General features: G+C 46.0%; 2 protein-coding genes across 6 annotated transcripts; one reads left to right on the top strand and one right to left on the bottom strand.

Moving 5' to 3' along the window:
* On the bottom strand, positions 1 to 9,441 carry Trim10 (tripartite motif containing 10). 4 transcript variants are annotated; one of them, XM_051187417.1, is made up of 7 exons: positions 8,658 to 9,441; positions 7,144 to 7,230; positions 6,371 to 6,601; positions 5,748 to 5,770; positions 5,119 to 5,234; positions 3,804 to 3,836; positions 1 to 986 (listed from the first exon to the last, which is right to left on the bottom strand). In XM_051187417.1, the coding sequence occupies exons 1-7, from the start codon at positions 9,105 to 9,107 to the stop codon at positions 445 to 447; spliced, it is 1,482 nt and encodes a 493-aa protein (XP_051043374.1). In that variant the 5' UTR covers positions 9,108 to 9,441; the 3' UTR covers positions 1 to 444. The 4 variants fall into 4 exon arrangements, with proteins under 4 accessions (XP_051043374.1, XP_051043376.1, XP_051043373.1 ...); XM_051187416.1 differs by having other exon boundaries at positions 4 to 986; positions 7,135 to 7,230; XM_051187418.1 differs by having other exon boundaries at positions 7 to 986; positions 7,135 to 7,230; positions 8,679 to 9,441.
* Positions 9,442 to 11,947: 2,506 nt separating this feature from the next.
* Positions 11,948 to 18,799, top strand: Trim15 (tripartite motif containing 15). 2 transcript variants are annotated; one of them, XM_051187442.1, is made up of 8 exons: positions 11,948 to 12,071; positions 12,193 to 12,678; positions 12,979 to 13,074; positions 14,857 to 15,087; positions 15,790 to 15,812; positions 16,557 to 16,672; positions 17,058 to 17,090; positions 17,961 to 18,799. In XM_051187442.1, exons 2-8 carry the CDS (start codon positions 12,313 to 12,315, stop codon positions 17,972 to 17,974), a joined length of 879 nt encoding a protein of 292 aa, XP_051043399.1. In that variant the 5' UTR covers positions 11,948 to 12,071; positions 12,193 to 12,312; the 3' UTR covers positions 17,975 to 18,799. The 2 variants fall into 2 exon arrangements, with proteins under 2 accessions (XP_051043399.1, XP_051043398.1); XM_051187441.1 differs by lacking the exon at positions 11,948 to 12,071 and having other exon boundaries at positions 12,127 to 12,678.
* The last annotated feature ends 71 nt before the right edge of the window (positions 18,800 to 18,870 follow it).

Genomic DNA, 18,870 nt, shown 5'->3' with positions numbered 1-18,870 from the left:
ATAATGTCTTTATTCTTTCACAATTCCGTTCATGTATTCAGTGTGTTTTGACCATACTCTGCCAAAATGTTTCTTGAAGATATGAATAAATTAAATAATACTTTTGGAAGAAAACAAAATGAAGAGGTAAAGTGTTTTGCTTGAAATCATGCAGCTGGTTGATTACAGGACTTCTTCTGGAACCCAGGTCTTTAAAAGGTTTACAACCCAGCACTGTTTGTATATCTATTCCTGTGCCATCAGCCAAGGTCCCAGATACCCTGACCACCTGATGGGCACTGGGGAAAAGCTTGGGCAATGAAGAGACTAAAAGTCCTACCACCTTGTCTCTTACTGACATATGGCATCCCTATTGTCTAAAAAAAAAAAAAAAATAGTCATTTTTGTGCCTGGTTGACCCAGCCAAGGGCCAACGCCCCAGGGTGCTTGATTCTAGTCTCATACTCAGAGGAGGGAAACTGCACTTTCTTGACAGCCGAGGGAAAAGCTAGACCCTCTGCCCCAGAGTCCAAACAAGGGAAAGATCTCCCGAGTGAAAGAGGCAGTGAAGGTATAGATATGCTCCTGGGTGACAGCATTGACAAAGGTTACCCAGCCTACCTCATAGTCAAGAGACACCTGCACCTTCCGGGGTTGCTGCTCTAGGGCCAGCCTTGTGGGGAAGGAACCCAGAGCTGAGACAAAGCCCCAAGCTAGTCTCACTGCCCATATTCCTTCCTCTGGTCTCAGCCGTAGCTCTCCTTTCCGTGGCACATCCTCTCTCGCCACACCTACAGTACAGCTGCCCCCATGGACCAAGTCTATATTCACCACCCAAGTATGCCTCCCTCCTGTAAAGCCACGGTGAGCCAGGACACAGGTGGCTCGATCAAAACGCTGTGGGCTATCTGGCGAATTCTGCCATTTGTAGGAGAACCGAGCCCTCTGGTGATCTTCAGACAGGAGGAGCTTGGGGTGGGAAGTCTGGGGATCTAGAGCAATATGGGCTGTGGAATAAAACAAGGAACAAGTATGTCAGCAGACGTGCTATGTTTTACTAGGATGGCCTAAAAGCTGACTTCCATACCTGCCTGCTAGTGTTAAACCATCTATGTGTTTAAATCAGAGCCAAGGAAATGGTTAGACCTACAGACTAAAGGTCTGCATCCTAAAAGAATGCCAAGGGAATGCATGTAAAATTAGAGCCAGAAAAGTCGCAAAGAGCAGAGCACACTGCCTTCGCTTGTCTGCCACCCTAGAATGCCATGCAGCTATACAGTCAAGCCTCCTGTTGGTGAAAAAAGGGCTCCCTGACACATGACCTGCCTCACTCATGGGCACCTTCACAAACTGCCTCCTCATACATGGCCCCTCATTACATTCTCTCACACTTTCTCTCCCAACTCCCAGCCACCCTCCCTTCCCCCCACACACACAACCACCCTCCTATACAACCTGCCTCATACTGACCTTACTCACACACAGCCACTTATGCATTTGCATGCACATCCCCCCCTTCACAGCGTCTCCTCTCATACACAGCCTCCTTTACATGTGACCTCCCTCACACAGAGCCACCATCACACACAACCACTCTCACAGACCCTCACATACAGTCTCCTCACACAAGGCCAGCCTCATGCAGCTTCTGTACACGGTGCGCCTTCACACATTACACACTTCACACGTGCCTCCCCCACAAACAGCTTCCCTCACATACAGCCCTCCGGACAGCCTCCTCCTTCACAGCCTCTCTTGCACATAGCCTTGATCATGCAACTTCCTTTGCACACAGCTTCCTCCACACACAGCCTCTTCACACAAGGCACGCTCACACACAGGCACCTTATACATGGCTGTTTGACAGCTTCTTCACACACTGACACATATGCACAGCTACCATTACAACTCGCTTCCCTCACACACAGTTTTCTTCACACTGGCGCGCGCGCGCGCGTGTGCGCGCGCGCACACACACACACACACACACACACACAGTAACCCCTCACACATACACTTTCCCTCACACACAGCAATTCTTCACACACAGCCTTTCTCGTGCACAGAACCCCTTTAAGAACCCTTCCCACCCATCCGCCATCATGCACAGTCACTCTCACACACAAGTTCGTACACAGCCCCCCCCATACAGGTCCACCACCATACACAGCCACTCTCATACATAGCCTCCTCACATAGCCTTCCCTTCCAAACAGCTTCATCACACACAGCCTCTTCCCCACATCCTTTTGAACACAGCCTCTTTCAGACACGGCTACCTTCGCACACAGCCACCCTATACACAGCCTCCTCAATCATACACACTCCCCACACAGTCATTTTTACACATAGTCTGCCTCTTCTCATATATGCCATCCTCACATACATCTTCCCCAAGCATAGTATGTCCCTAATAGCCACCTCCGTTCACATGGTTCCCTTCATACTCAGCCTCCCCGGTCACATAGCCTTCCTCACACAGTCTCCATGTACATTCTCTCCTTCAGCCTTTTTCTCTGAAGCAGATATTTTCCTCCTTTAGATTGCAGCCTAGAGTGTCTTCCCTGCTTTGCCTGAGGATACCATGACTCATTTGTACAGCGTTCCATCCTCTTCACCCTGGGGTTATGTACTCTCCTTCAATCATTCTAAACTGTTGGATGCCACTTTTTAGAGCCCCCCAATTCTCCCTATATATTGCTATGTTTAACATTCCTAAACTGAAGGAGGTTGGGCATGGTGGTACATAATTTTGAACCCAGCATTAACCCTAACCCTAACATTAACCTAACCCTAACCCTCTAACACTAACCTAACTCTAACCCTCTAACCCTAACCCCATAGATCTCTGTGATTTGAGTTTGAGGCCAGCCTGGTCTACATAGTAAGTGCCAGGACAGCCAGTGCTACATAGTGAGACCCTGCCTCAAAGAACAAAAAACAAGCAAACAAAAATTCTAGACAGACTTATCCACAGGTTAGTGAGCTCCTCCCAAAAGTTCCATAACTCTCCTGGGTCTTTGGCTAGCCAATGGGGAACTAATAGCATTAAAGGGGTTCTTTTTGCTAGTTCTTGTCTCTCTTATTAGCTGCCCTGTTTCTATAATTTAAAAACTAACATCTGAGAGGGAGTAGAGCTTTCTGACAATTCCGAGAATGTGACTCTAAACAGACAAAAGTTCCCCTCTTCTAGAAGGGTACCCTAATAGGTCATATTCATTTTTTGTGGTCCAATTATTTTGCCCACTATAGATGTACTGGTCTGGAGACCAGATTTATCAGGAATATGTATGTGCCTGTCCTTGCTTCATGGCTCTCCTAGGGGCCTTATACATACAGTATAACACAGTATCTGTGAGGTATTGTTTCCATGACCCCCTTGCATTCTAAACTTCACCAAAGCTCAAGTACTTTATGTAGGATGGCATATTATTTACATATACACTACAATACCCTCCAAAGCACTTCAATTCATCTCTGGGTTGCTCTCGTTACATAATACAATGTAAATGCTATGAGGATAGTTGTTATACTACACTATTTAAGGAGCAATAGGGGGGATCTCACCACATTCAACAGAAAGCAGTGTTTTTCTATTGAGGGTTGAATGTGAAATCTATGGCTATGGGTGTGTATGTATGCTGTGTAACCTGCCGTGTGTGTGTGTGTGTGTGTGTGTGTGTGTGTGTGTGTGAGAGAGAGAGAGAGAGAGAGAGGCATGTGTGTGAGAGAGAGAGATGTGTGCATGTCTGTATAAGTATTTTAGTGCACAGTGCAGGATCCAGAACTCCTCTATTCTTTCCATCCTAACATAGGCTGCTCACCTGGCTCATAGTCCAATTCAAAGCAGAGTTTTTCTGTAAGGAGGAAATAATGACAAGATGAGTTTTCGTTAATCTCGAAGCTTCAGAGCACTCAGCGATGGGGAAATGGAGGCTTGGAAGACAGAAACAACAGAGAGAAGAGTGGAAGTTGGAATCCTCTAGACCAGTGCTTCTAAACCTGTGCTTGCACCCAAACCTCTTAGGGCACCCATTCTCATTTCAAATGAAGACACTCTGGGCAGGGCTGCAGATAACACATGCTCACAAGCTCTCAGGGGTTACTAATGTTCCTGGCCTGGAGTCCCAGGGAAAAGCAGACAGGGACTGTGTCTGCCTTGCCTACCTCTCAATCTTCACACACATCTACTTAAGGAAAAGATCAGTGGGTTCACTTCATTTTCTTCTACTTGGAAATAATGTTTGGGCCAGCCAAAAATCAGCCTTTGATTAGAGTAAAATTTCCTCTACTGTCTAGTCCATGGGAGTACTTGCAGGAAGCAGGCTTTCAGGAATGTCCTCCCAGGGACATGTTTTTTGTGGGTGTGACATTTAGAAATAAGTGGCATTGTTCATGATGTCACAGTTCATGGGGAGCCGAAAGCCACAACTTACATTTCTAACTTTCCTGGCTGCCTGCCATTATGACTCCTTGTGGGAAAGGAGTGTGGTTCAGTTCCTATGAGGGTGGCTCAGTTTAGGAAGCCAGACTGATAAAAAGCAGTGGGGGAAAAGGCTAGGGATGTAGGTCAGTGGTAGAGTGCTTGCCTACCATACACACACTCTGGGTTCAACTCTCAGTAGTGAAAAAAAAAAAAAAAAAACAAAAACAAAAACAAAAGCAAAAACACAAACACAAACAAACAAAAAAAGAGACAAACAAACAAAAACCAGCAGAAAGAAAGCAAAAAAGGAGGGGAGGGTCAGCTTCTGCAGTTAGGCAAATACTGTCACTAATTAATACAGTCTGACATCAAAACACAATGCATTGCTCATGCTACTGAGACCTTTTGATGACAAAGAGTGATGGATGCAGTTAATCATTATCTTCTCTACTATTTCATGTCAACTGGTCAGATTTAAGAGGTTAATCCCCAACCCCCAAATCTTCACTTTTTTTTATTTCTCTTCACTGCCGCGTCATCCTGAGAGATTTTATCGGGCTTGGAAAATAAGAAAGTTAAGGTACTAAAGGAGATTACACCATGCTAAAATACATAGTCATCTGGTAGTGGAGTCAGGAGGCCATTACCAAGCTCGGGCTGTGTGTACAGCAGCATGCTGTGAAGGCCTTCCTTAGTGGGGGGGGGGCCCTTACCCAGAAATGTCTTCACCTCCTGCTGCAGAGGGATGGCCTGTTGGGGGAAGTCCCGGATCCTCTGGCCCAACTCTGGGGATATAGCCTCCGGTTTCCTGCACTTTCTAGTTTCACACCTAGGGGCACAGAAATGGCAGTCTGGGAATTATTATTTGAAAAAAAATACTTAATCTTATGTGTATGGGTCCTTTACCCGTATGCATGAATGTGCAACACATACATGCAGGGTCTGTGGAGAACAGAAGAGGGCATAGGATCCACTGTAACTAGAGATGGATGTGAACTGCTTTTAGGTCCTGGGAACTGAGTTCAGGGTCTTTAAGACAGCTCTTAACCCCTGAGCCATCTCTCTAGTCCCTAGAATTATTCTTTTTTAAAATGATGGCTCCAGGATGCCATCTTCTTCTAACAAGGCCTGGAGCACAAACTTCCCATCCTCTCAGATGGACCCTACTGCTACACAAATGGGTAGATCTACAGCAGTATATGAGAACACATCAGGGCATGAATAGATTTTCCACATGACTATGTACCCTTCATGAGAGTGTGGCTTATTTGCACAGCAATAACTAGGTGGGTGGGGCATGGATGGCTATGTGAAAAGAAGAAATAGGCATTGTATCACTAACCTTATTAGAGTGCTTCTGATATCCTGAAAGAGAGAGAGAGAGATTCAGTATCTGGCTTTTCTCTTCTATTTTTGTTATATCCACAAAAAACCCAAAATGCAATATTCCTAGCCTTGAACAGATCCATGGGGACCAGAAACCAGCACCCAACTCCTTTGCTTCATGGACAGAGTTGGTGATATGACCAACTTCTAGCTACAAGCAAAAGTACACAAGTCCTACATCAAAGTCTCTTATTTCCCAGTACCCAGTGCATTCCCCTAAATCATGCTGCTGGAACCCCAATAACTCTCCTCCAGTTCAAGAAATTATTACAGTGTAGGAAGAACTCCCTGGCCAGTGGAGAGGGACATTCAAGTTATGAAAACTTTGCTTTGGAAAGTTTTGGCAGTTGTTTGCACAGTGCTTGGTAGTTTTTAATAGCAACTTCTTCCCATTGTATGGATGGAAGGAAAGAAGACCAAGGACAGAGAGCACCATGACCAGGGAATTCTTGGTGAGGTGCAGACTAGATAGAATCCTGCCTCCTGGCCCTATGTCCCACATCCCATCTTGGATGCAGAGCCATGGATGTAAAGGAGGTACCACTGAGACCCCAGGTGGGAGAGTATGCCCAGTCTCACCGTCAGGAGCCTCCTCGCTGGCTGCTTGTTCTTCTCCTCTAGCTCCTCGATCAGGGTGCTGAACCGGCAGATCTCCCCTGTGGCCAGGGAATCAAATTCTTCCTGTTGCTTCAGGATGTCCCCATCCAACCTCTCCAGCTGTGCTAAAAGGACACTCTGTTGTCCCTCTAGGAACTGACTCAGATGTGTGAACTGGGAAATCACCTGTTGTCTCTTGGTGGCCACCTGAGTCTGAGAAGGAAATGAGAGCCAAGAAGGACATTTTCCTCTCCCCACATCAGAATCTTCTTCTCCTCCTCTCCATCCCCTCACCCATAATCCTCCTCTCCCCACAGCAAAATCAGAGTCCCCCACTCCCACCTGCTCCTTGACCCCCGCATGGATGTGGAGCTGCAGCTTGTGTTCTTTCTGCCTGCCACCCCACTTCTCAAGAGCCTCAGCATGGCTTATTGTCATTACTATGGCTTCTAAAAGGGGCCCAGAGACGCCAGAGATGCCTGGCCTCTTGCCCTGCAGGAAGCACACATTGTGTACACATCACTAAGGTGTTAGAGGCAGGATTACACTAATTCCTGCTGTGAGTAATTCAGTAAAGAAATGAATCTTAATCTCCATTTTACAGGCAAGTAAGCTAAAGCTAGAGAGTTGCTCAAGATGGAAGAGTTAACATCAGAGTCAGGAGTCAAACTCAACACCTTCAAGTCTCTGTTTGGTGGCCCCAGACTCTGGAGCAAGGGGCTGGGCCTGGGGAGGAGGAGGCCTACCAGGAGCACCTGTATCCTTTTGTTTTCTCTTGACTGGATTTCTTGAATCTCTGTTCTCTCTTTCCTTAGACACATAAGACAGTTCTGTATTTGTTCCTGGGGAGAAGGAGCATAAAATACTAAGATGGAGAAAATAACTATAAAAGGACCTCACTCCCTTCAGTCTGTGGAAATGAGATGTCCTGAAGATGCGTGTGAACCTCTGCACCTTGAGAGAGTCAGGGCCTTCTTCCTTATTCTGATTTTGAGGCAGGATTTTACATAGCCCAGACTTACCTCAAACTCAGGATCCTCCTGCCTCAATTTTCCAAACATTAGGATCATAGGTCAGCACAACCAGGCCTGGCCTTGAGACTTGTTCCTCTTGCTTTGTGCTCCAGAGAGTCTGACCAGTGTTTACCCCCCTCTCATGAACCGTCAAAGGTCATGACTTTGCTTACCCTTTGAGACCTTTTTCAGGTTAAACAACTACCTTCTTTTGCATGTGGCAAGTATTATCTATGACCTCAGCTCTGTATGTTCTTTGCTGAAGCTGAAATCATGTCACCCAAAGAAAATACATGTAAATAACAGCTTCTCTTTTTTACTATCACCAATAATCTAGAAATGATTCAACATGGAAGAAAATTTCATACAAAGATAATTGATGCACTATTTTATAAATTGTTCTAGAATAGAGTTAAGAACAACCAAACACATAAATAGCCACATGTGTGATTAAGAACACTGACAGAAGAGCTGGGGATGTAGCTCAGTTATTAAAGTGCTTACTTAGCATGTAAGAAGCCCTGGGTTCAATTCCCAACACTGCATAAAACATATGTGGGGGCACATGCCTATAATCCCAGCATTCAAGGGGGTAGAGGCAGGAGAATCAGAAATTCAAAGTCATCCTAGGTTATACAATTAATCAGAGGAAATCCTCCATTAAGACCTGTCTTTTAAAAAAAGTACATAAAAAAATCTCACTATCAAAAGATCATTAACAAATGCTACATCATACATATAGATACCTGCTTGTAACAAAACACAGTATAAAAGCAACTAAAACCATCAATACGCTCATTAAATCCAAACTAAAAATGTATGCTACATATATTCACCCAACTATCTTTTCACAACAGGAACATTTAGTTACACACATACTTCAAATACATCACACTCAGACCATCCCTTCCATACACAAGGCATTCACTCTTGTAAATGTACAAACATGATCATTCCCTGAAGTGCAAACCTCAAACATACTTAACTGATACAGGGCGGACACACACATTTGGTGGTTCATTCACTCGGAAAGGATTCACTGAGTTCCTACTATATAAGGTCCATAAGGAAACAGCATAGAATTTGCTCTTAACCATAAACCTGTTTTCTGTGCTTGAGTCTATTACCTGGGTGATCAAGGTAAGGAGAAAGAATTTGAAGTCAGGATACCCCTTCCACCCCAAAGTCTACAACACCTTTCTACTTCCCTTGGTCCAATCCAGCTCCCACAAGGGTCACCTAGAGCCTTTTCCTACCCTGCAGGGATCCTCTCCTACCCTGTAGGGACCTGCTGCGTCCTCCAAGAAGCGCACTGTGTGAGCCCTATGCTGTCCAGCCTCACGGCACACCACACACAACTGTGCCTCATCCTCCTCGCAGAAGAAGTATACTTTCTCCCTGTGTTCGGGACAGGCATCCTCCACCTCCGGAACTTGTGTGGATACCAGCTGAAGGCGTTCGATGTTCTCTACCACGTTGGCCAGCTGCCAGTTGGGCCGGAAGCTCCCTGGGCGGAAAGGCTCTTTGCAGAGTGGGCAGCTGAGGGACTCCTCCGGTTCTGGGCCTGGGATCTCACAGTAGCGAGTAAGACAGCCACGACAGAAGTTGTGGCCACAGTCAATGGTGACAGGCTCCCTTAAGGTGCCTTGGCAGATGGGGCAGTTGACCTCATCTGCCAGGCTAGTAACAGAAGGAGCTGAGGCCATGTCAATCACACTGGGTCTTCAGCTTCCTGGAAGTCACCATCTCTGCGTGGTGGGAAGAATATACTTCACAGGCACACCATGTCTGGATACAGACATCGTCACACACTCTTGAACAAGGGACCCAATTGCATCTCTGGCACCAGAGGCCCCTGGTCCTGCTCTCCCAGGAGCAGACACACTTCTGCCAACAGCAGAGATGAAGAAGTAGCAGAAGAGGAAGGCTCAGGAGTTCACAGCATCATCCAGAGATGCCGAAGTTACTCTCTGGACCAGTTCCCATGGTCCCGGGCTCACCGTCCCTTTCTGCCTGCTTTGAGCTGCTCACAGAAAGATGAGAGTGGTCTATTCCCCCAGCAGTCCACTGTTAAAAGAGATTTCTTTGGGGGCAGGGAGGAGCCTGACTCACGGAGTACTGCTGCCACCCCAGCTTTGCAACATAACCACCTGTCTCCAGTGAGATTGGCAGTATCAGCCAGCATGAGGCCTGACAGTCAGTGGACAGGAGAGTGTGGGGACTCAGATAAGGCTCTGAGTTGGGGTGTGCACAACACAAGCAACTGTGGTGATGCCTCCATGGGCCTATGACATGCTTTTAAAGAGAGCTGGAAAAAAATGTGTGGGGGAGGAAAAACAGAGTCAGAGCCAGCACTTTTTAACCATGACTACACATCTCCCGGTGGTAGAAGCACTTTAAACAGTTTATTTCACCTCTGCTCTGTCACATCCTGCTATCTGTACCTCCATTTTGCAAGCTCCATCAGGTTACCTCACCTCATCCACCATGAACAACTAGAGCACAAGTGGCTGTGGTCTATCTGCAAGTCAAAGCTATGGGTCTTCCAAACAATGCAGTCTACCAGCACAGAGTACAACCAGACTTGGCAGTATATGCCTGTGATCTCAGCACTTGGTGTAGAGAGAGCTGGTAGAATCAGGAGTTCAAGACTTACAAAGTATCTTAGAGGCCAGCCTGAGTTACATGAAATGTGCCATGAGAAAAAGAAAATGGAAAACAAAATTCAGTGGAAGACACATATTGCATATATGCAACCTAAAATGTTCTAGCTGCCAATATGTGCTGAGCCACAATGGAACAGAATTATAACGGGACGTTATTGAGACAATTGGGTATTTTGAATATTGACAGCAAACTCACTAATAGATTGCAAATTTCTTCTTTAAATTATCTGGTTGTTATTTGTGTGTGTGAGGGGGGTGGTAATGCTGGTATCCTGGCATGAGTGTGTAAGTTAAAGGACAATTTTGTGGAGTTGGTTCCCTCCTTCAACCGTGTGGGTCCTGAGAGAGAACTCAGGTCCTCAGCTTAGCAGCAGCTGCCTCTTCCTGGTGAGGCATCATAGTGGTCCATGTTAAATTTCTTAATGACAGTGTGGTTGTGTGGGCACATTTCTTCTACTGAAGAGATACATGTTGTATTGATGGAAAGAGAGTAGGTGGCCTAATAGTTTTACAAGTAGAGGATGTAGTTGAAAAGCACAAAGGTATTCGAGCTAATATTCCTTCACAGCATCAATAAGTTTGAATGTTTCTCATAATAAAGGTTGAGAAAATATGTTAAAAAATTAAAAGAAAGGTCAAAATTAACAGTATATTTAAGCTGGTCCAATGTTTCCAAAATGTTATCTAAACACATACTCAACATAAAATACTAGAAATATTTCACATTTCTCTGTATTTATGTGACATCTTTTATATACAGCACACCTCAGCCAGGGTTGACCACACACCACTGCTCAAGCAGAATTAGACAGTTGTTCTAAGGGTATTGCTGTAGGCAGGGCAGGAAGAGGTGTGGGACATACAAAGCAGGTGGTGTAAAGGGCTGGTGAGCAGAAGAAAGGACCAGCTTTGTTCACAGGGCAGGTGAGTGCCTAGGGACCCTGGTAGCTTGATCTTTGTCTCAGGTATGAGAAGAGAACAGGGCTGGAATCCAAACACTCCATTGTCCCAGCCTTGTGGCTGCCAAACTCTCTGACCTTTAGAAGTCCTTTTTACCTTCCAACATGTATCTCCTTCTCCACATTTGTCCCAATGGGTTGTTATTAAATTATATGTAGTTCAGGAGTAATTGCTCAGGGGCCGAATGCATATTACCCAGGCTGGAAAGATGGCTGAGAGGTTAAGAATTTGCTGTTTTGCAGAGGATTCAGGCTGGGTTCTCAGTATCCACACAAAGGCTCAGAACAAAATTACAGTTCCAAAGGATTCATCACCTTTCTTCTGGCCTTTTAAGCACTGAACACAGTGGCGCATAGACATAAAGACAGACAAAACAGCCATATACATAAGAATTAAAAATTAAAAAAATTAATGAAAAATTTTTAAAAATTTGAAATTGAAGGACTGGAAAGATGTCTCAGCTATTAAGAGTAGTTGTTGCACTTTTAAGGAGAATGAGAATAACTCACAGCTGCCTGCAACTTGAACTTCAAGGGACCCATCTGAGAGGACCTGCCCATGTGGCGCGCGTGCTCACACCACACACACACACACACACACACACACAAACCTTTCTTATTAAAAAAAAAAAAAAAAAAATGAAATCCAGGCTCTAGGTGGTGCTCCACATGGGCGTTTAGGAGTACAGGACAGATCCCAGCAGACAAGGAAGCAGACAAGAAAAAAAAAAAAAAAAAAAAAAAAAAAAAAAGGAAGGACGGAACAGAGGAACGTGCATGTGGACTTGCGATTCGAAGTCAGTCTCAACGCCATAGGCTGGACTTTGATGCTACCACTGGCCTCCTAGCCCGAAATTTATGGCCCTCACCTTCTCAGCGTGACGGGAAGCGGCTCCTCCCCAACGGTCCCACCCCTCTGTGGCCAAGCGATTCCAGGAAACCCCATTTCTAAGTGACCTCATGGTGCAATACACTGCTCCCCACCCCAGGGACAGAAGGCGACAGTAGAGAGCTAAGTCACCTGCCTGCCACTGGGAAACGCTGGGTATTCAAGACGTCCTGGAGTTTGGACCTGCTTAGCTGCTGGGTGGTGGCCCTGGGTTCTGGGCGTGCCTGAGGCGGAGCCAGGTGACTTCGCTGAGCTGACATTCCTGCCTTTCTTTCAGCCCCAGATTCCTTTGCCTCTGTGACAGTGACGCACTCAAAAGTGACTCAGTTTCAGGGAAAGGAAATTGGAGTGGACAGAGGCTGAAGATTGTGTGGACCGGCAGGGAAAAGGCACGGTGATGCCCTCAACCCGGTCCCTGCGGGGACTCCACCACGTAGCCTGTCCTGCCTGCGCCCGGCCCCTGCAGGATGCGGTGACCATAGCCTGCGGACACAGGATCTGCCTACTTTGCCTCCCGCGCACCCCGATGGGGGCTCAGCTGCTATGCCCGCTCTGTCAGGAGGAAGAAGAAGAGCAAACCCAGGCCGCAGTGGCCCCAGTGGCCCTGGGTCCCCTGGGCGAGACCTGCTGCGAGGAGCACGGAGAAAAGATCTATTTCTTCTGCGAGACAGACGCTGAGCTGCTCTGCGTGTTCTGCAGGGAGGGCCCCGCCCACCAGGCGCACACCGTGGGGTTCCTGGATGAAGCCATCCAACCCTACAGGGTAAGTAACGGAGCTGCTGCTTTGAGGCGGGCAGGATGGGGACCTGCCTGCCGCGGGTGGGTGAAGGAAAAGGGATGGAGATTTGCTGTCTAAAGATATCTCTCAGCCCTCCAATTCGTTCCTATCGCCCTGCTGGCACGCACACTACACACTCTTCCATCTCCAATTTCGGCCCTAGATGGTGATACGGTGAAGGTAGAGGGTTTGGATCTGTCGGCCTCACTGGTGTGTCCACAACACAGTACATGGTATTTGCCAGTTGGATTTTTCACGGACCCTCTCTGCTTCCCTCTCCGATAGGATCGTCTCAGGAGTCGGTTAGAAGCTCTGAGGATTGAGCGGGACAAGATGGAAGACAGGAAGTGCCAAGAAGACCAGAAGCTCCGAGAGCTCCTGGTAAAGACCACACTCCTGTTCTTTTGTTTTGTTGTTAGTTTGTTTAGGCACAGGATCTCATGTAGTTAGTTCAAACTGGCCTCAAATCCACTGCTTAGCTGATTGTACTATCTCCACCTTTCAGGTGCTCGGATTACAGGCAGGTGCCACCAAACCCTGTTTATGCCTAACCAGATATCCAGCCTTGTACATGCTGAGTGCCAACTAAATTACAGCCCCCCCCCCGTGCTGCTCCCTTGGGGGTTTCCTTCAAAGACTAGGAATGTCTGTTACTAGGCTGAGGAGAACTTCAGCATTTTCTAACTCATCTTCATGCACCCTCACAAAAGCATCTGGCATCTCAGGGCATGGAGGCTGCAGGTGGTTCTGCTGTCTTCTAATCCAAGACATACTTTATCCCACTCATACATAGGGGGAGACTGGGGTCCATAAAAGTGGTGCTCCCAACGCCAAGTGGCAAAGCCCAAATTCATGATGAAATGACAAGAAATTAGGTCTCTTGACCTGTGTCCACAGCTCTCTTGGCCCAGCATATCCACTGGAAACATCACCTTCAGCTGGGAAGCCTATGATGGATGTCCATTAGAGTCTAGGTTCAGGTTTCTGAGGACAGCAGATGAATGAAACAGCTCGATCTGGCTGCTTCTTAACCACTTCCTTCATGGTGCAGTTATCAGAGAAAAAATATACACTAGGTATTTTTGGTACTTTGACCAAAGAAACAAGAGTATTGAGACAGAAAGCTCTTTCCAGCATCTCTCAAATTCCATCAAAACATGCTTCACAGATGGTGACTTACAATCCCCTTTCGCCTTTTCTCTGATTACTGTGTTGAGCTGAGTATATAGCTCAGTATGAAGAGGGGTTGCCTAGAATACATGGAGCCCAGCCCTAGGTTCAATCCCCAGCATTCAATAGAATGGAAGCTCCGATGTACACCTGTGAATCTAGAACTTTGGTAGTAGAGGTAAGAGGATCAGAAACTAAAGCTCATCTTTGACTATATGTGAATTGAGTTTGGGTCCAGCCTAGGATACATGAGACATGGAAATACATCTCAAGAAAAGAAAGAAGTTATTACAGTTGCTCCATATGAATCTAAAGATTTGTCAGGTGTACTGGTTAATTTTTTTGTTCACTGGATACAAGTTAGGGTCATCTAGGAAGAGAGGAACCTTTCTAAATGTGGAATTGAGGAAAGAAAGCAGTTGAAAAAAAATGCTTTCATCACATTGGCTGTATTTGGCAAGCCTGTGGGACATTTTCTTAATGGATTATTGATGTGAGCAGGTCCAGCCTACACAAGTGGTCCTGGTTAGAAAGAAGGCTGAGCATGCCATGGAGAACAAACCAGTTAGCCGTGTTTCTTCACAGCCTCTGCTTCTAGGTTCCTGTTTTGAGTTCTGCCCTGAGTTCTCTCAGTGATGGAATGTGATGTAGAGTATAAGATGAAATAAACCCTTTCCTCCTCAATATAGTTTTTGTCATGTTTTACCATAGAAACAGAGTAAACTGAAACAGTAGGGTATCATAGCTATGAAAGTTTTTTGTTTGTTTTAGTTCAATGTGGCTCTAAGAGTTCAATATGGCATTCCAATACTTGGCTAAGAATAACAGCACAGCTCTTATTACCAGGTTTATCTTGAGACCTATCTCTTCCTATCATTGTAGTATTTGAAGAAACGTGGCTTGAAACTACTTATTCCTTCTTTCTCTTAATCAGTAAGTGCACAGATGATCTTTCAGAAAGTTAGTTCTGAGTCCCTCCTCATATCCTTACAGATGCAGGTTGAAAGCAAGAAGCAACAGGTAGAAGCAGCATTTGAGAGGCTGTCACAGGAGCTTGGGGACCAGAGGCACCTCCTGATGACCAGGCTGGAGGAGCTAGAACAGCAGATCTGGGAGGAGAGGGAAGAGTACATCACAAAGGTCTCTCAGGAAGTCCACAGGCTGGGCGCCCAGGTTGAAGAGCTGGAGGAGAAATGTCAGCGGCCAGGAAGTGAGCTTCTGCAAGTGAGAAACTCCACAATCCTATCACCCTGTGGGGCAGCAGAGGATTCCACAGGAAGGGTGGTACTGTGTTGCAGCTGGGAGGTGATGGAGAAAGGCAGGAAAGGGAAATGGGAATTAGCTCCACTGAGAAGGGCTGGGGGAGGGTATGCGTTCTATGGCTTAAAAGACTAAGAGAATTTCCCAAGGCACACATGAGGACCATGTAAATGTGACCAGCATCAGACAATGTTGAGTTTAGTGTCAGTTTCTTCCAACTACGTCACTTGGGTGAGTCTTAGCTTCTCTAAGTGTGGGTGGTAATAGCATTCTTTCATGGAGTTGTAAACCATGTGAGAAATAACCCATGTGTGGTGCTCAGCACAGTCCCCAGTGCACAGGAAGAGCTCCATCAATGAATGGCTTTGTGGTGGTTACCATCCTGCCCTACATCAGTTCCAACTTGGAACTCAGGCTGGTCTCTGCTCTCCACTATGTCCTAACCATGGGAGGCAGAACCCATTTAAGGATACAGCTGGAACGGAGCAATCAGAGCAAAGGAACTGGCTGTAGAGTCCTAGTCAGGAAATATGGAGAACAGGAAAATGCATAGTTAGTAATTAAGGGTCTCCAACTTTTAGCTCATCTTAAGGCAGAAAGAGCTAGAGTTCCCGATGGGAAAGACCATGTGGAAGCTAAGTGCATGTTTTGGCATTTCTTTTGTAGGATGCCAGATTCAACCAGAACAAGTAAGGCCCTCTCCAATCAATCTTGCCTCCTTTATTTGCATCTTGAAGACATTGCAATCCTTGCCCATCTTGTGGATGGCCACCCAGAAAAACACTAAGACCACTTGCTCTCTCACTAACAGCTCAAACTCAGTACTAACAGATGGGTTGAAATTGGGCATTGGGAAGCTGAGGTAGAACAATCACCATGAGTTTGAAGCAAGCCTGGGCCACAGAGACCCTATCTCAACATAACTAAATAAGTCTACAGTTTGGTGTCTGAGGCATACTTTCCGCCCTCTCGAAGCAAAGTTATATATAATTTTTAAAATTTCATTTAGTGTGTATGGGCATTTTGCCTGCAAATATGTAATGTGCACCATGTGCATGCCTAGTGCTAGAGGGAGCCAGAAGAGGCTGGCAGATCCTCTGGAACTGGAATTATGGTTGAGACACCATATAGATGCTGGGTACCAAACTCTGTTGCTTGGCATGTCCAGCTCTCAGAAGTTATCATTAATCTGTGAAACTACTGGTATTTCAGTCAGTACCTAAAGCCACCTGAAAGTGTTTCCAAGCATGCTTCTTGAAGAGAGTTAGAACAGAGGTGAAGAAGCATGTGGTGTGTCTTACAATGTGATGGGGAGCACATAGCCCATAAGTAATGAGGGCTGCAAAGGAACCAGAACAGGGCTTTTACACACACACAATAAAATGAAGTATTTTATTTTTAGAATTTAAGTTTGATTTCCAACTTGTCCGCAGATATGAGATGAAGACTTTTGTGAGTCCAGAGGCCATTTCCTCTGACCTTGCTAGAAAGATCCGAAACCTCCACAGGAAAATACTTGGCCTTCCAAAGATGATGAGGACATTCTCGGGTAAAGTGACTCTTCTACCTTCCATCTGTGTCTATTTTTTCCCAACTTCAAAACCTGGTTCAAACCACTAAGCATGCCTGTAATGCTAGCACCAGGGAGGCTGACATAAGGAGGATCCCAGAAGTTTTAGGCCAGCCTGGACTAGATAGTGAAATTTAAATAAAAATAAGCAAACAGCTTGGATTAAGTATCTTCCCTCCCCAGAAATTCCCATAAGACCTTACTCTACTGAGGGAGCAAAAAGTCACTGGGCTTAAGAGTCCAAGAAAGTGAGGCAATTTCTCTTCTGTCCCTGTCCTCATACTGTAGCCAGGACACCCTCTCCTTGGGAGTATCTGTAGGAGATAGTGAGTCTCACAGATCTTTCTCTTTCTGCTTTCCTCAGAAAACTTGATACATCATCTGGAAACAGATTCAGGTAATCAATGAGGACTCTGGGTCCCCCCACCCCACCCATTTATCCATTCCACCGACGGCCACAAACAGCAACAAAATGTGCTCACCTGGACCCTGATTGCTTGGGGTCTCGGGTCTATTAAGCTTTTTCTCCCCACCATAAAATATAAACAGTAGTAAAACTTACACTATAAATCCATGTGAGGATTAAATTAATTAATGTATACAAAGAGCTCAGCACAGTACTGGACAGTGATCGATGAATGTTGTCAGTATATTCATTCATTGTCAGAATACGGTATATTCATTCAAAGTATGTATTAAGCCCAAGCTTTGCTTAGAATTATGCTAGAATCTCCATAGATTTGAACAATTATTATATATTATTTAAAAACTAGCATTTTGATGGGTGTGGTAGCATACAGCTACAATCCCAGAGGCAGTCACAAGTTTGAGATTACTCTGGGGTTCTGAGTTAGTTCCAGGCCATCCTCAGCTACTGACATCCTTTCTGGAGAGGGGGGAGGGAGATGGATAAGATAAGGCTGGGCTCTAGGGCTGTATTAATGGCTTTCTGCTTAAAATGCATAATGCCCCAGGACTACAAAATAGGGATGGGGGGAGGGGAAGGGAGACCAAAAATAGCATTTACTTTCAAATTGGAGCTTAATTGTTCCCAGAAAACTTGCCTGATCTTACATTGATCCCCATTTCTTTAACTTACTGTAGAATCAACATTCAGACATCTGATTAAAATGCAGGCTCTTCTTTAGGTGTCTGTGGTGGGATTTGAGATTCTGTCTTTTAACAAGATCCTAGGCACTACAATGTGGCCTGACCACCTCACTTTAAGCAGCAAATTCTCAGGCGAGCTGTCACACCTGTCCTCCAGAAATAGAAGCCTAAGAAGCAGGTAGCATGGATGATGCTCCATCCTGGAAGTGTGTGTGAAGTCACTCTGGACCCGAGCCTGGTCCACTTCGAAGACTTGATGTCTACCTGAGTGTCAGCTGCACCATGTGAATGGCCCCAGGAGGTGGGGGCCAGGGTGGGGAGAGAGCAGGCGCTGGACACCAAGGACAGTGTTCTTGTTCCAGCTGGCCTGCACCCACCTGTCTCGAACCATGAGATACAGCTGTCTTTCGATGTAGACATAGCCCTGGACTATCAGGCAGGGTGAGAGACCCTGCAAATGTCCCATACCAGGGCACCAACTACCATCTCTTTCTCTACTCCTACCTCACCTGGAAACAAGTTCCTTGCCTGACTTCGAACGACTGGGGTGGAGCCAAGGAAGTATGGCAGGGACACTGGCACCCAGGAATCCAGCTCTGTCCCTAGTATTCCAAAGTGACACTGGAATTCAGTGTCTTGGAACCTTGCATGGTGGTTTTTAATTTATGTGTCAAGTAAATTCAGTTCCTTGCAGTCCTGTTCTTGGACACGATGTTCTCTCTGAACCAGAGGCAGGCAAGGAAGGCTACAACCTAGACAACAGTAAGCTAAGAGCCAATGGGATTTAGAAGGGAAAAACAAACACAAACTAGTAAAAGCCTCACAGCGAGCAGAGTAGGGAAGCCAGGACTCTGTTTGGCTTGCATTAATTTATAGTGGCTTTTGGACACAAAGCAGGACATGCTTTGGAGCCTCATCAACTCTGGGTGGACCCCAAAGCCCTCTCAGGCCATGCATACAGGTTTTGAATGTCCTAATAAAGTTATGTGACCCACAGACCTTTGTGTTTTGTGTCTAATCTGTCTATTGTGACAACTTGGAGCTAGGATGGGCATGATTCTTCAGTT

This window comes from Phodopus roborovskii, unplaced genomic scaffold (genome assembly GCF_943737965.1).
Source record: "Phodopus roborovskii unplaced genomic scaffold, PHOROB, whole genome shotgun sequence".
Taxonomy (NCBI): Eukaryota; Metazoa; Chordata; class Mammalia; order Rodentia; family Cricetidae; genus Phodopus; species Phodopus roborovskii.
The sequence above is the reverse complement of the archived record's forward strand: the minus strand, read 5'-3'. Positions and strand labels throughout refer to the sequence as shown.